This window comes from Phaethon aethereus, assembly GCF_964289735.1.
Source record: "Phaethon aethereus genome assembly, chromosome: 4".
In the NCBI taxonomy this organism is placed as follows: domain Eukaryota; kingdom Metazoa; phylum Chordata; class Aves; order Phaethontiformes; family Phaethontidae; genus Phaethon; species Phaethon aethereus.
In genome coordinates, this window is record NC_138578.1 from 53,869,097 (window position 1) to 53,886,890 (window position 17,794).

At 38.9% G+C, this 17,794-nt stretch overlaps 1 protein-coding gene across 1 annotated transcript in view; it reads left to right on the plus strand.

Moving 5' to 3' along the window:
- Positions 1–14,611, plus strand: part of PPAT (phosphoribosyl pyrophosphate amidotransferase) — a gene marked incomplete at its 3' end in the record, with an annotated part of 45,350 nt that extends 30,739 nt beyond the window's left edge. The window contains exons 2-11 of the mRNA XM_081999686.1: positions 1,392–1,458; positions 4,952–5,158; positions 6,542–6,654; positions 6,768–6,913; positions 8,183–8,255; positions 10,110–10,261; positions 11,538–11,665; positions 11,972–12,193; positions 12,915–13,035; positions 14,436–14,611. Of these exons, the coding sequence (XP_081855812.1) occupies positions 1,392–1,458; positions 4,952–5,158; positions 6,542–6,654; positions 6,768–6,913; positions 8,183–8,255; positions 10,110–10,261; positions 11,538–11,665; positions 11,972–12,193; positions 12,915–13,035; positions 14,436–14,611 (1,405 nt within the window). The remainder of the gene's footprint in view (positions 1–1,391; positions 1,459–4,951; positions 5,159–6,541; positions 6,655–6,767; positions 6,914–8,182; positions 8,256–10,109; positions 10,262–11,537; positions 11,666–11,971; positions 12,194–12,914; positions 13,036–14,435) is intronic.
- Between the last annotated feature and the right edge of the window lie 3,183 nt (positions 14,612–17,794).

Here is a 17,794-nt window from a genome sequence, read left to right on the forward strand (position 1 = left end):
GAATGTCCTCATCTCTGATTTTTCTCTTTAGCATCTGTATCAATAACAGGGTAAACGCGTTCAGATATGTGTGAAGTTGGTTTTGTTTGGTTTTCTGTAAGCAAATCTTCTTTAAAATTTTGCTTTACATGCAACTGGGGCTAGTGACCAATACAGGGATTTTAGGAATTGGAGAAAATTTGTAATGCGCACGGTCAGTTGTAGGTTAGAATCCATTCTGTAGACTTTTTTGGTGCCCAATTTTACTGTTACTTACACTAAATAATGCTGGTGACTTCAGTTGAGGTAAACCAGTCTAATCATCTTAGTGTCTTCATCTAATATTCTAAAAATGTTCTAAGTGTTTCCTTCTTTAAGAAAAACATTCTTGCCTCTCCATCGTTACTATATATGAGAGTGGACTGGGAACTTTGGTCCCTATGGGTGCTACAGGTGTGGTGGGAGTCTGACAGCAGTTTTGTCAGAGGTAACTCTCTGCCTTATTCCAGGAAGCCTTTTAAAGGAAGATAAGCAGCCTGCACTGTTACCCACAAAAAATTCATTCTGCAAAACATACCTATTCAACAGATAAGGACTGAATTCCAAACCTTGGGCAGCTGTGCAGGATTCTGCCTGCCTCTGGCAGGGCAGTGTCGGGGAACCTGCCCAAGCTGCCTGCCCATGTGCTGGGCTTCCCTCCGCAGGAGCAGTCAGGGCTGCGGAGAGCAGGGAGCGGGGAGCAGGCTGGGGAAAACTCTGCCACTTCAGCTGAGGCAGCTCTTCTGCTCAACAAAGCCCAGCTGCCAGCCTGAGGCTGATGTGCTGTAAGAGAAGCATTTCCATTTGCAGGCACACTGTACACCAGACTCGTTTTGCTTGAGTTCAGAAGCTGTGATTTTAGTTTTATGTGTTCCAACACTTTTATCAGAGGGTCAATATACCTTTTAGAGGTGTAAATGCTAGCTTGGCTGCTTAAGTGCAAGAATGCAAAGGCAAAAATACCAGTTTCTTAACACCCCTTCCCAAACCAAAGCAGAAATAAGAGTAGTGCTGTAGAGCCTACTACTACAGCCTAGACTATCACTGCAAAGTGGCTTTTCGGATTAAGCATCTGCTGTTATTTTATGCCCACACTGAAATAGGACTACAGTAAGAGCCAGTGCTTATTAGTGGAAAGAATCCCACTGAATTCAGTGGGCTTAGGCACAAACCTTGTGTGACTGTTTTGAAATAATGCATAACATGGGCAAGAAACCAGTTTTGATTACAAGCCTGTAAAATAAAACAACAAATAAGCTTACACTAAAATTTCATGTTGTAAAGAACAGATGAAAAAACTCTAATCCATTGTATGTTAAAGCATTTCATTCTAAGCATTTCAGTGCTTTATGTTAATTATATTTTGTCCATAGGGGCCAGGAGAGTGCTGGAATTGTGACAAGTGATGGAGAGTCATCCCAGACATTCAAAGTGCACAAGGTAAAACGTAAATGCCTGTTTTGTAGATGCCTAACTGAGATGCGTGAATGTTTGTTTCAGCTAGGAAAGGCAGTAATTACAGGGAAGGTAACTAATGTTTTGAGGGACTGGTTTGGTTTTGTCAGTGATACTGTCTAATTGTGTTATTTGTGCAATTTCTGTCCTAAGTGCATGTTTAAAACAAATACGCCAACGCTATGCTGCTGGGTGTATCCATGCACACAGTGGCAGACACACAAAAGTATCCAGATCAGGCTGTTGATGTCACAAAAAAAATACTTACCAAAGTCACCCCGCACGTAAGGTGTTAACTCTGGAGCACCAATGCAACTTGAGATCAAGAGAGAAGAAACACAGTTACAAGCTATGCGCAAATGGATGAATAATTCTTGTTTGGTGAGACTCAAGGAAGTGGCAGCTACTTTACCCATAGATAAAAATAAACAGAATAAAAGATTGAATGGCGGACTGAGAAGGTCATGCAGTCTTTCTCCAGCTGAGGGAATCCCAGGGGATGTTAAAAGACATAAAATGGCCATATCCTTGAAAGTATTATGCCAGGACAATACCTTCATGCTCTGGGAACATTTCTGTTCATTCTGTATTGAGTAGTGACCAGGAAAAAAATAATTATCAGCCTATTCTATCCTGCAAGAGCAGAGAAATAAAGAAGAGCAGGAAGGAAGGAAATAAGGAAGAGCAGGAAATAAAACCACATCAGCAAAATAACCATGGGGCAATTCTTGATGTGTATTCTCTGACCGCAATCAGAAAGCAGTTTGTCTTCACCTTCAGAGGTCTCTGAGGAAGATTAAGCTGTTCAAATGACTACAAGAGTAAGAATCGCTTTGCTGCAGCAGCATGTGTATCTATGCATGACTGCTCAATGCCTTATGCAAAATCTTGTCTCATCATGCATCATGATTGACACCTCGTGAGGCATTTCCCCCCTCCTGTCTGTTACTTACAGCCTGATTCACACACACACATACACACACTCACACACTTTTAAATGCAGCTTTTCTCAGCTTCAGCAGCATGTTACCTGTTCTTCATTCCTGCTCCTGCTTGGGTTTCAGCTTTCCTTAAGGTTTACAGGAATTCCAGCTTTAAAGTGGGCTGCTGTAGATATCCCGTAGTAAAAAGAGCTGCTCAGAATGAGCTTCCAGCAGGTGATACCATAATTCCTAGCGTTTCCGTGTTACTGAGCTGCAATACTTAGCTGTCATGCTAAGAATTTAATTTGCTATCTCATCGTACCAGCTTTGATATTTTAAGATTTGCAGAGCATGTGATGGTTTATTTTATCTTGAAATATGTTTCTCAGCTACAGCACTTTTAAAATCTGTAATAACCAGTGTAATAAAGAGCCTGTGGAGTACAGTTTATATGACTTGTTTAATCTTGGAAGTCGTGCTAACGTAACAAACATTTAGATTGTTACACTGGTGAAAATACATTTAGGATTATGACTTGTAAAGTAGTCCACAAAAATGTCAGCAGCTATGATGCTACGGTATCCATTTGTCCTCCAAACTGTGGTTGACTCTTCTTCATAGCAGAGAAAACAGGATGGAAAAAGTGCCTGCTTCTCACTGTATTGGTTTACTACCCAGTGCTTCCATGCAAACTCATCTTTGTCAACAATTTAAGCCCATACATACATTAGAGTACAAACTGGAACATCTAAGGCATGGGTATGTGTTCCCTTCTGATTGTTGCCAGCCTTTGACCATGGATTAATAGCCCTTGACAAAGGCTATTAATCCTTTGTTTTAAATTCTCCCAGAAAGACTCATCCAGATTTGTCTGTCGGAGCCTTTCAGCTAGATTTGTATAACAAAATGTTACAGTCGTAGTTCTGTTAGCTCAGGATGTGGAAAACCTTACATCTCTTGTATAGACATAGGGATGCTGGTAGGAGAAAGCGTTTGTCTGATTGTTCCACACTTGGATATGCAGAAAAATATATTAAAGTAGCTATTCATCAGACCATTATCATGTTCTGGCATGTATCAGGCCTTGTATAATATAGACATAAGATTGTCTTCATTGGGAACTTTTTGCACTGGTGTAATTCACATTCGCTATCCCACACCAGCGCAATCTAAATCAAAGAAATATTTCAAACTGCAATTAAAAGATTATGTACTTGTGTAACCAAATGGGGTTTAAAACAGCATTGCTTGTCTAAGCTATTGCAATGCTTAATGCAGCCACATCCATTAATACTGTACCTGTGAGCTGCTGGATCTCCTGTGAGGATAAAGTTTGCTTAAGTAAAATATGAGCTCATGGTTGCATTTCTGTACATATATGAGCACATGACATAGACTAGACCACCTTTATGTCATCTGTGAGACAACAGATAATAAGTGATCTGGCATAAAGTTTGCTGAACAATTAAAGCAAACTTATACCAGTTTGACAGTTTGAGGCAGTAACTTTTTAACATGATAGTAAGTATCCTAAAAACACATGTGCAACCACAGCCTCTTGGTATTCTGACTCTATAGCAGGCACAGTAGAAAATACCCTAACGCTGAGCTTTCTTTAAGCTCTTTTGGTTGACCTGTGAAAACAGTTCAACCAATTTCCATCCTTCCTGTCCCATCCCACTCTCTTCTTGTACCTACAGCACAGGTTTTGAACTATTGACAGCTTCAGACCTCTCCCATGTATCTTTGAAGGTCCTAGAGGAGTGTTATCATGTGTGCTATCGTGTATATCACAATTGCCAGGCGTGATGGCGAAAACGAGCAGAGAAGGATGTAGATATTTTCCACAGGCAGCAGCAGAAGCAGGACTTTGTAGGAGGACCTGGAATCCAGTCTTAATTTCTACTCTCAGTCAAGTTTTTTCAGACTATTCTTGCTGCTAAATTGTCTCCACAAGACTTTATCTTGCTTTTAGTCAGCTCCTGATGGCTGACTAAAAGGTTTTGATGCATTTCTGCTTTAGATAGAAGGTAACTTGGCTATATGAAAATTTTGTTTCAAGTAAACAGTAAAACCTCTTGAAAAAAGCTTTGCTTCTGATAGTGGAATGTAGCAAACATTATCATGGACCCAGTATAAAAGTAAATCCAATATACTGCTAACTTGTAAAAGGTATTCTCTACATAGAATTTACTTCCTGCAACTTTCTTCTTCTTTGCCTGTCTTCTGGCAGTCTTTTTTCTGGTGGTTTTAAACAACACAACAGTTTGGTAGTGTTTTTCAAAAGATGTATTTTTAGTCAGGGAATCAATTGTTCCATGAAAATTCTCAACACAAAGATGTATATTGCTTTATTTAAAAACAGGAGTAATGGGATCTGATACATCACTGTGACACATACTCAGCTTCTTTCTCTCCCATGTCTTTCAGGTTGTTTGCCTTTCTCTTAAAGTTGCTTGCATTAATACTGTACCAAAAACAAACACAAGGAGAAATGAGTAAGTTGCCAGGAAAACAAAACCAAAGAGAACTTTTTTTTTCTTTTTCTCCCGAAGGGAATGGGTCTTATAAATCACGTCTTCAACGCAGACAGCCTGAAGAAGCTGTACGTTTCAAACCTCGGTATTGGGCACACGAGGTACTCCACCTCGGGAATTTCTGAGCTGCAGAACTGCCAGCCCTTCGTCGTGGAGACTCTTCATGGGAAGATCGCTGTGGCACACAACGGGGAGCTAACAAACGCTGTACGACTCAGGAGAAAGGTTAGTATCTCCTTTGGGAGGCTCTGGCATCATTTCTTTCTGAGTTTGAGGCAGCAGTGAGCAGCCAAACTGCTTGGGGTATTGATAGAGCCCCATAATCAAAATAGATCATTTTGAGGGAAAAAGTCCTCGCGAGGGGAGGTATTTTTAACTGTCACAGGGGATAATTCACCAATCCTCCAGACTTATAATCACATTCTTATTGATCAAGTGAGAAAACTAACTCGGCCATAACAAAAGGTAGCTTGGCTTGAAGCTCTGCTCCTTTGTGGTGGCTGATAAAAGGAACAAATCATATGCTCAGAGTTAGGAGAGGCATAATAAGGTGAGGTAATTGTAATATTAAATGTCTGGTTTGGAATATTGTCTTTATTTGTATTTCTGGCTTGCATAATTAATCATGAGCACGGTCAGGACATAAACCAACACATGCCAAATTTTATAGTGTGTTTGGCTAGAAGGGTATGTGTCAAAGGATTAAATTAAAATTTAGCAGATGTTTCATTGTGAAATCTCTTCTTTGATATGGTCCATCCAAAAGCAAGAGGACATGCTCTTGCCTTGAAGCAAGGCAAATGTATGGCATGCCCAAAAGAACCTAGCCCGTCTTTAATCAGAGCCACAAGTGTATGGATGGATGGGAGAAAAAAACAGTGGTGAGGAAATGTAGATGGAGAGTGGAGAATCAGAGTTACATGCGATGTAAAATGATTGCAAAAAATAAAAATTAGGCACTGTAACGCACACAGCATTGAACGGGTTTTAATAGCTGGCTAGATAGACTACCGATTCTCTCCTCCCTTAGAAGCATAAATACACCAAGACACAACAATTTGACTGACCAGGCCTAGCAAATTTTTAAGTTGCGGGATTTCAGGTTTTTAATCCCACCCTGCTTCCTTTCACACCTCTTTTTTTTGTTGTTGTTGCTTTGTGCCCAAACCACCATTCTGCCTTGATGTCTCTTTCTGTATCTGCTATAGGTAATTTCATATTTTCCCGTGTATATTTTACCTCTCTTCCTAGAGCAAGCAGAAGCACAAAGCTCATTAAGTGTCCCAAACATGAATTTATACCCTGAATATTGGTAGTATTAATTTTGGTTGCATGTGGAACAAGGGAATGAGATACAAAGGGAGAAATGTAGCACCAGGCATTTGTGATTCAATCACAATACAATCACCAGGTGATTGTACCAGCTCTTTTTACACATTTGGTTTGTTGGAAGAAATTTGACATTATTATGATTTGATCACCTGAAGCACTGATATGTTTTAAAACATTTGTTCATTACACAAAGGTGTTCTTAGACTAAAATCTGAGCAGTGTTATGTGGGATTTCTGTTTTTACGTTGGTAACAATTTTGTTTTGTGTCTTACAAGCTTATGCGGCATGGTGTAGGACTGTCGACCAGTTCTGACAGTGAACTGATCACCCAGCTGCTGGCTTTCACACCTCCTCTAGAAAATGACGATACAGCCGACTGGGTAGCAAGGTGAGGAGGATGGGTTTCAGAATCAAGAACAGCAACCTCATCTCAGCATGAGATGTAAATGCACACAGCTGTTTGTGTGACACACGATTATGTTCACCTATGTCTCATTTCAGAATAAAAAATTTAATGAATGAAACTCCAACTTCATATTCATTGCTAATTATGCATAAAGACATAATCTATGCAGTACGTGATCCATATGGGAATCGCCCACTCTGCATTGGTCGCCTTATTCCAGTAGGGGACATGAATGGAAAAGGTAAACCATACGTATATATTCATATGTATATACATACATACACACACACACACATATATATATATAGTTTGTGCCTGAAATCACTGATATAAGTAATTAAAGCTACACTTACTGAGGTGTAAGTAGGAATATGTAATGCAAAAGACAGTTTTGAAAATTCAAAAAAAAAAAAATTGCTGGTAAGGAAAAAATAATTTGTAGGAAGTCTGCAAACATCTTTTCTGTTCCCAGCAAAAGGGAATCCTACTTGCCTGATGACATTGTCAGAACTAGGCAGCCCAACTCTAATAGAATATTTGTGAAAATTTAATTATCATCCCATCACCTAAACAGGAAAACAGGGATGAGCAAAACCACAGAAGACTTGAGATGGGAAGGGACTTCTGGAAGTTGTCTGGTCCAAATCCACTGCTCAAGTAGGGCCACCTACAGACAGTTGCTCAGGACTGTGTCCAGTCCAGAAACAAGTCTGGTTTCTTCATCTCTCCTGTAGTAAAGTGGCCAAAAAGTACTGTATTACTGGCAATGTATTTCTAAATTCCAAGCACTCCCAACCACACATAGTATAGTAATGGAACACTATACAATCAATTTATGAGAAAAACTCTTTGTGTTCCTGTTTAGCCTGAAAATCAACATTTTCCATGAAGTGAGATTAAAATCTGTTATTTTGTAGAAAAATAAAATAATTCAAAGGCAAAGCAGTAAATGATTCTGTATTTTCACAAAATTTGGTAACTTTCACGACAAGAAAAATAGTATTTTTTTAAAGCATACAAACATTCTTAACCTGTGTTACACAATTCAATTCTTCCGGTGCCTGTCTCTGAAAATTCTCCATATTGGAATTCAGTCCGGCATCCATTGGTAATCAAAAGGATCCATCAACACATTTAGCATAGGAAAAGTAAGGAGTTTCTTGTGTGAACAAAAGTAATGTATATCTAAGGTCACTGAACTACAATTGGAAAAGTTTGAAGTAGTGCAGAGATAACAAAGGTAGTTAACTGAATTGTCTCTCTTCATGAACTGTGAATATGATGCTGTTACTTCCCCTTCTGCCTAGAACAGGTTTATGATGTTTACGTGTTGGGGTATTTTTTAAATAGTATTACAGAAACTTTGGAATGCTATACCTTCTAGTTAGAAATTACAGCAGTGCACTTGGCAACCTAAATCATAGCAAGCCAGATACTGCAGTAGAAATGCAATTGGGGGGGTTAATGGTAACAAGAATTGTGGACTTTTAACAGAAATCTTTCATTTCAGGAAAAGATAACAGTGAAACAGAAGGATGGGTAGTCTCTTCTGAATCCTGTAGCTTTTTGTCTATCGGTGCAGAGTAAGTGCCCTGATTCTCACTTTATCTGAAAGCTCTCTTCAGGCAGCAATTAAACATTAAGCCTCAAATTGCCAAATATCATAATCTATAACAACATGAAAGACATTAAGGATTAGTTTGTTGGGCTGTTGGGAGGGGAGTTTTTTGCCAGTCATGTTTTTTGCCAGTTTATTTTCTTGAACAGATTAATGTAAAAGAAGAATTACATGCTCAGAAAGTAACAATAAAGACAACTTCACTGTTGTAAAGCTGCCTCTTACTTGTTGCATTAAACCTGGATATCCACGTAACTTTTTAATTTTAGCCTCGCTGGCAGCAGAATCATTGTAGAAGAAAATAATTCTTCAGCTACAGAAAGGTTACATTGGTAGCTCACAAGCTGGACTAACCTGAGCTGTAGCATATGCTGTCTCCTTGTTTGAAAAAAACGGTGGGCACCTGAAACTATTTCCATGCATGCAAACACCCATCAGAGCCAAAAAATGAGATGACATTCATGTTACCTCGCTAGCTAAGGTACCCTGAAAAGAAAGGTGTGATACCTTCTCTGGACAAAAAGAGAAGGGCAAGAGGCTCTTTGGGAGACCGCAAATTGATCTTGAGGAGTTTGGAGTGGAAGGCCAATTGTGAACTAGAAGATAATTAAAATAGGAAAGATGATGAGGAAGCATATTTAATTTCCTAATCAGATATTATAAAAATGTGCATTGGGGACTAGACTAATAAGTAAAGTTAGATCCTCTTCAAATAAAAAACGGTGAAAAATTGCATTAAGAACGCAACTACCGAATAAAAAGAAATGTAAAGCAAAATCAGGAAGCAGTGTGACTGCACTTTAGGGGTCTTTTGTTCCATTCTGCAGTGTTTTATTGTAGGTGTGATGTTCTGTGTTCTTTGGCTGTAACTTCTACCTTGTCTCTGTAGGAACTACTAGCTCTTGGTAACAGGGGCTTTCTTGAGATAATTTATTTTACAGATGGATGAGAATAACTGTTTTCTGAAACTGCTTCAAAATCTCTGTTAAGAGAAGCTTGCCGTGTAGGACCATCAGCTGAAGCCTGTGGGTTTTTAAAAAAGCAATTTTGTCTAAACTTCTGCTGTAGCCAGCGCTGCTGCCCGCTAATGCTAGTATCTGACCAGTGAATAATCACAGATTTGCTGACCTCTGATTTATATCTCCAGAATATTTCAGTATTTTGGGATCGATTTAGATCGAAATTGTTCAATAGCCACCTGAGGACTCACTAAAGGATCTAGAAAAATATTTAATGACATTAAGCATTGTAACATAATAAACCTACTACTGTTCTGTATTTCTTCAGATATGAGAATTGGAATGTACATTTCCGGTCAGCTTTACGTCATTTGGGGCTAGCTGCCTGTCACTACTAGACAGATACTTCTCTAGATACTGGCTTGTGGGGCAGGATTTTTTTTTGCTACCATCTTTATACTTGATTGTGTTTTTTTATATTGCATTGTAATGTTTATTAGCTTTCATAGAAAAGTCCTCTAGTATTGATCCAGGACTAAATTATTAAAATATATTTAATCTCAATTAAGGCTGTACTAGACTGAGTACTGTACATCTTCACATATAGGAAGAATACCATAATTCTCTGGTACCAAGTATTAATTTACTGGTTTGGGGTATTAATTCAGACTGTTTTAGTAAGAGCCACTTGTATTAGCGTGTCGGTTGTAAAACCCTCCAGGTCACATCCTAAGATAGAAGCAAATTATCATGTTAGGATGTTCAAAAGCATTTTTTCCTGTCAGTTGAATCTTGTTTATATTTCAAAACTATCATCCAGGTTCAGGACATTTCTAAATGCTATGTATTTCTCTTTCAAGGTACTATCGTGAGGTCCTTCCTGGAGAGATTGTGAAAATATCTAGATACGATGTCCAGACACTGGATGTTGTACCAAGACCTGAAGGCGATCCATCAGCATTCTGCATTTTTGAATATGTTTATTTTGCAAGACCAGACAGTATTTTTGAAGGTAAGAAGATGTAACGTACAAAGCTGCTCCCTAACTAGTGGGAGATGTTATCCTGGCGAACAATGACCCTGGGAAGGATCTGGGATCATAGTAGGGTACCACTGAATGTGAGCTTGCAGACCAGCGCTGGGACAGAAGGGGTTGACACAGTTCTTCAGGAGATAAAACTCACTGGGGGAGCATGTAACATCACGTTCTTGTTCCTGGCTGTGCCTAAGGCTTCAGTCAGGCTGCCTGCGTAGTCCTACGGAATAGATGAAAAGAGCCACAAACATGATTAAGGTAGAGGAAGTATCCCTTAAAAGTGAGAGACTTAAAGGCATTTTATTGGGTCTTGGAAGACTTTTTAAAAATTTGACTTAAGAAACAGGATCTGCAAAACAACTTTATCCTGGCATTCTCTTTGTAAGAAAGGGTTATTTCAGAACATGCTTTTAATGTAACTTGTAAATCTATGCATTATCTAAGCACTTGCGGTTGCCAGTCTAATGCTTTTATTATTATTTCAGTGGAAGCCCTCAAAAATTGTCCCAGTGACAAGGTATTAGCCAGTACTCTCACACCTAACAAACAAGCTTGTCTTTGCTTTCTACGGCCATGCCATCTGCTGATCCGATACAGTTCCCTACCCTTATAAAGCCAGTTTCACCCCACACCCCTTTTTTTCATGATCCTCTTACCCTTCAGTATCTTCACTTCTTAACATTCCTTAGTACTGCTGCTAGTACTGTATCTTTTGCTGTGCCTCGTCTCATCACAATACCTCCAGTTCCCTCCCATGTTGCAAATTTTTTAGGACCGTAAAAGCTTCCTTTCTTAGGACCTTAAAAGCTTCTGAGGCCTCTTATCCCCTTACTAAATTTGGGGTGCATTTTGCCAACTGATTCAAAGTTATTAAGCAGGCAGAGGCAGACAGCAGGATTGCACAAACTTTGCTGGAAAAAAACAGCCTCATAATAGAATATGCACATTATGAACAGGCAGGCATAACTTCTACTTCTTTCCTCCTGTAAACAGATTTTGTAGCATTCACAGGACTTTTAGTTACCTGATTAGGGCAAACTGGATTCTAAATTCTCTGTGTAGTGATAGGAATGTGAATGTAAGAATATGACATTATGGAGGGAAATAAAAATGACCTTACATGAGTGACGGCTTATTAGTTTTGGCACTTTTCTCACTTCTATGCCTGCAACTTGCCACAGAAATTTGTACAGCAAACTGAGAGGAAATCTGAATTACACATACCAGGAAAAACACTTCTTGCTGTTCCTAGGTCAGATGGTGTATTCAGTCAGGAGAAGATGCGGGCAGCAGCTTGCTATTGAAGCACCCGTGGAAGCAGACCTGGTCAGCACTGTTCCAGAGTCTGCAACCCCAGCAGCTCTTGGTTATGCTCAAAAGGTATATGTTAACTTGCCTTTTTTTTTCTCCCAAGCATATTTATACATACCTCTTTTTGTAATGGGGTATCATGGGACATGCCATTAGGAGTTTTGTATTAATAAAACTTTGTATCTTGAGTACGCCACCTACTCCTATTGAGTCATCTGCACTTGTGTTTTGTCATTATTCCACTATGTTAAGGTATTTCAAAGTTCTTTGGTTACTGTGAAGTCATAGTAAGTCCTAAGGTTGCTTTAAAAAACAGTAAGTAAGAATAACTAGTTTTATAGATATTAATTCTGCTTAATTGTCTCCCGTTTACAGTGTGGACTACCGTATGTTGAAGTACTCTGTAAAAATCGTTACGTAGGAAGAACATTTATCCAGCCAAATATGAGGCTACGGCAGCTTGGTGTTGCAAAGAAGTTTGGTGTTCTGTCTGATAATTTTAAAGGCAAGCGAGTTGTTATCATTGACGATTCAATTGTGAGGGGCAATACCATTTCACCCATAATAAAACTACTGAGAGAATCAGGAGCCAAAGAGGTAAGTTAATTTTCAGTCAGTACAATACAAACATAAACAGAAGATTGATGGGAGGGTAAAGCACAGTCTTCATTTCTACATTGTTTCCTTATTTAAAAGTGCAAATTTGCAAAAACCCAATAGCTAGTGTGTTTATTGTGAAAATAGGTTGAGAAGACTCTTTTGTATGACTGATTTATAAAGCACTACCTGGCAAATAAAGAGAGAATGGAAAACAGGTAAGGTAAGATCAGAAAATCAAGTATTAGTATGGTGTTCCTGACATATGTGTGACTTGTGGTACTGCATTAAGTACAGCCACATACTGCAGTAAATGGGGACATGCCTTAAGTCACCAAAGCATAAATTTTTCATTGATTAAGATTTTTTAATTGAAACAATATGCAAGTCTGTCACTGGAGCAAAAATGTTCTGTATAATACTTGACTTTGTAAACTGAAACATGTGCACCAAGGATTGAACACCATAGAACAAAAGCGAAATTGGCATGCAACCTTTTACTAACATTAGGAAACACTGTAAAAATAAATTCTAAAACTGTCTCTCTCTTCTGCTGTGTTGGCATCTGAAAAAAATGTTATCTTTTAACCATAATGATTTCTGGGTAGTGCTGTGTTCTGTTCTTCATGATTATTCTGCAGAACTGTGACTTTGCTATTGTGTTACGATCTGCTGACCTTCACCTTACAGCAGTCTATTTTAAAACTCTATTTTTATTCAGGTGCATATCCGTGTGGCTTCACCTCCCATAAGATTTCCTTGTTACATGGGAATAAACATTCCAACTAAAGAAGAACTCATTGCCAACAGACCTGAATTTCATGATCTTGCAAACTATATAGGTAAATGCTACTTTTTCTTTTTTTTCCCAGAGAAATTTTATCTGTAATTTTATTGTCTACATCAAAATAAAGGACAACACATAAAGGCAATAGTGGCAAAACTGATTAAAAATAATGTTAAGGTTAATACACTAAATTTCTGCATGTGAGTACCATACGGATCCAAACAATTTAGTTAACACAGTTAGTGAATTATATTTCTCCAAACAATAGAAGGCATTAGAATAACTGCATAATCATAAATTACAAATAAGGTGTGACAACACAGCTTTCCAATACTTCGAGCTCCTTCTGGGAAACTCTTTACAACAAGGAGCTACTGTAAGCAAAATACCAGGAAGAAAATATGTGGTGAAAAAGCTATAATGAAAAGCTAATATAGTTTCACTTTTATGAGATATTCACAAAAATATGTAAACACCCACTGATTTTTCTACAAATTGAAATTTATGTAAAGAATTTTAACTGCCTTATATATTGCACTTTGAAATAAATGACATTTGAAACTAATCAAAGAATGTTAAATACATTCTCAAATGTCTAGAATGAGTCATGTTTGTACCAGAACAAAAGAAGAACCAACGGCTTATGTTGCTTGTGATGTGGTAAATAACGTGCTCTTCATCAGGGTATCAGCAACAGAAGACATGTGAAAGCTTGTGAGTGAGGAGATACATGGCCTATTGTGCTGCAAAATATTTTAAAAAATGGCTTAAGATCATAGCTGTGGTTACAGCTAGAAACTCAGATTTCCTGTGTTAAATACTTACTCTCACTAATATTGCAATGAGTTCTTTGCCCCAAAATTATAGTGAAGGCATGTGGAAATATTTCAAGTTTGTAGGATCTCCTTTTTAAGTATTACTCACAAAATAACAAGTGCAAACAACAGAAAACTAATGATGTGAAAAGGCTATCAGACTTTCCTACTGCTAGAACATTTGCATGAACTGCATACTCAACTTTTTTTAACATGATGGGTCTTCCCCTCCTCCAAGTCCCAGTAAGGGTTTGTAGTCCTAGGTGTGTGATTTGGGAAGCACTAGCCATGCACACATCTGCTTCCAGGCCTGAGGTACAGGGTGACTCTGGGAAACTATATGGGGTTTAGGGACTCCTAATACACACGCTGGCCTTTCCTTCTATTTTTGCAGTATGTGTGACCTGTTTGTTCCCATCTTGGAACCTTCTGTCTAGATCTCAGTGAGTCTGCTCCCTGCACAAAGAATTTGAGAAAGGCAAGGCGTATTATGCTCTGGTAATTTTTCATATCCATTCCCTTTAGGTAAGGTGATCCACCCGGCATCATAATCCATGCAATAACGTGACTGCATTTCCAAAGGGCGTTGCATTTGGTACAGTATTGCAGCTTTAACTGATTAATTCTTTATTTCCTCTAGGAGCAGACAGTGTTGTCTATCTTTCTGTGGAAGGGCTGGTATCATCCGTGCAAGAAAGCATCAAAGCAAGACAAGAGAATGAGAACAGCCTTAAAACCCAGAAATTGCGTGTTGGAAAGATTGGTCATTGCACAGCGTGTCTCACTGGAGAGTATCCCGTAGAGCTAGAATGGTGAATTTTTAAATGGATGGACATCAGTTCGTCTGTTCTTGAATGTACCTTTTTCAAAGACGCCTCCTTGCCAATAGCCTTCTTACATTTAGGGAGTATGGAAAGCTTATTACAGCTAACTAATTACTGTTACTAAAATACATCTTTACAGTAAAGACTTACAGAAAGTCCGATGTGCTGATGAAAACAATGCAAGCAGATTAAAATACAAAATCATATAGTTTTGATGCACAGATGTGCCTTCTACTTTCTCATATAATATTATAAAAACCAAAGGTTTTTTAATTATGTAGCAGTCACAGAGTTTTTGTTTCGGTCTTGCTCCAAAAGATATCCCTGTTAGACTTGTTCAGAAATCGTGAATTGTGTGGTGTAGTTTCAAATTATCAAAGTCTTAATGTGGAAATATGTGAAGTTTGCTTTTCTCCTTCGGAAAAATACCAGATTCTGAAGAATTAAATTGCTTCCTCAGCAGTTCTTGCTTAGGTTTTTATAAGAATAGAAGTACCTAACTTTTGCATATATAGCTAAATAGCCTTTATTAATCATGCCCTTTGCAACAGATTCTATGAACATCATGTCTAGCATATGATTTAAAAAATGAAGACTCAGGGAAATGCTCAGCCAAAAGCTCTCTAGTTTTATAACTTTGAAATTCTTTATTTGAAGTCCAGTGTAATTACATTATCTTTGTGTGCTTTTATCAGGTGCCAATAGGATGTGGAAGGAGAAAAAAAATACTTGGCACTGACACTTTTTTTTCTGTTTTACATCTTGTTTTCTGCAGGATAAGTCCTGACAATTTCTGAAGTCTGAGCTAATGCTCAGTGTGCTTTTCATATGCCAACATCCAAATTAAAATGAAAAATAAAATCACTTTTCATTTTTAACAGTAAAAATGATATATCAACTGAAGATTCTGAGTTGTTTTGGTTATAGTCTTATTTTGCTACATTACTGCTGTTACAGTAAATGTTTAAAAAAAAGTTCTGAAGAGCCATTAGCTACTGAATGCATTGTATTTTTTAATTGGTCACAATTACACAGTTACTTGTGTACATGAAGATCACCTGGACAATGACCCACTAGCTGAAAATGGAAAAGCACCTTTTGAAAAGTATTGCAACTTTACGCACAACTGTAAAAATATTTTGTATACCTCATTATTTTCCACTGAATACCAGCAACTTAATTTTAGATTTTCTATTTAATATTGTATATTTTGGCCTTAAAATTGTTTGTGACACTGTTAAAAAAAAAAAATAGAAAAAGCAAAGTTTTTAAAAGCCTTCTTCCATCCCCACCATCTTCCATACAGTTGAGAATTACAGCACTGGTGATTAAATTCAGAACGAAGCTTTCTTAGGTGGGATTTGTAGCAATTGTGCCTGATAGACAATCACAAAACAAAAGTCCCAATTCAAGAAAGCATGTAAATACATTTAAAGAAGTCAAGACTGCCTCATGCAGTGGAATCAGAACCTACTTGCAGTCAAGCCTATGGGAGAATCTAGATTTTCATGAGCATTGGGCCCTTACTGTGTGTTCTTCACTAAAGTCCAGATCTGCATAACGGGGGATGTACGTGGATCTCTTCTGTCTCATTAGCAAGTTTATTTGGTTTTTAGCAGAACCATAACAGTTCATCTGGGCAGTAAACTGGGCAAAAAAAAAAACAGGTTCCAGATTAACCAGGGAGGAGTGTGAGTAAACAGAAAAACTGTCGTTAATATTTTTCACCTTTCTTCTTTCCTGCCCTCAAAAAAGCAGTAATTTTTAAAAGAACGGATAAGGCGAGCTCTTACGTTATAGTTATGTGTGAAGAGCCCTTTCTACTTCAGATAAAAACAGAGATGCACAGTTTAAAAAGGTTGCAAACAGCAGTCTATCGATTTATCTGAAATTGTCTATAGAACAGACCATAAATGAAACTTGTACAAATAGTCTTTTAACCTGTTTTCAACAAAACTGGTATTTTTGAAGTCTGGTAATAATTGCTTGAATGTGATTTGAGCATTAGGTGGCGTAATTCAGATTTCAATGCCTTTTTTCCATGTTATGCATGTGAAATTACAAGGTCTGCTACTGTAAGCATGGTAATTTTTAGATACACTACATGCCTAATCTTTAGTATGTTTTTTTCCGAAACCTTATGTTAAAGGGGAGATACTTTGCAAGTGTGACTTTATTCTCCGACAGCTGGATTTATGCTTTGGGTCATTGGGGCTTTTTTTTAATCACATGGAACAGACCCACAGATGCAACGAGTATGTCAAGGAAGAAAACTCTGCTGGTTTTATCTGTCGCTATTTGTATTATTTTAATGTTTTACTGTGAAACTGTTTCTGCTGTATTACCAATTTGCAACTGTGCCAAATTACCATTTACAAAACATGACTGTCCTGGTTTCAGCTAATGTCTAACTTCTCCCATGCGCAATATTAAAAATGGTTATGAACTGGCCTTCTCGTTCTTTCTCCCTTCGCTGCGCTCGCCGGCATTGCACATCGAGGGTTTCTTTAATGAAGTCACCTTGAAAGCGCCCTGGAAGCTGGAGCAAGTAATTTTGTCTCCTGTATTAAGAGACGAAATGTAATAATCTTCTATAATAACCTTCTATCCCGCACGCGGCCGATATACCAGCGCTTTACCGGTGCCTCCTCCCAACGTCGGCTCCCGTTGCCTTCACCCTCCCTCCCCGCTGGCCCCTCTAAAACCCACCCGAGGGGGAAGCACGCCCCGGCCGTCCCCGTTCGCCCCGCCAGGAGCTGTTCCGGGCCCCACTCCCCGCCGCCGCAGCTCGGCCGTGGAGCGAAGCGTTATCACCCGCCGCAACGGCTGACCACTGCGTACGCCCCCGGAAATAACGTACTTGCCTCGTCCCAACAGCAATAGCACCGGCAGGAAGGCCCGTACCACCTCCGGGGGGAGGGAAGGGGGCATACAGAGACAGAGGCGAGTTTCTGTGAGCGTGGCAGGGGAACCTTGCCCTTCACCCCGGCCCCCTGCGTTTCTTTTAGTCTCTTGTCTGAAGAAAAACTGCCGGAGGGCTGGGAGGGCGCTGGCGCACTCGCTGTTACCCTCACCCGCAGGAAAAAATGGCGCTGCCCCGCACAGGCCACCGGCGGGCAGGGCGCAGCTTGTAGATGCCAAAACAGCGCGACCGCTATCAGCCAATGAGAGGACG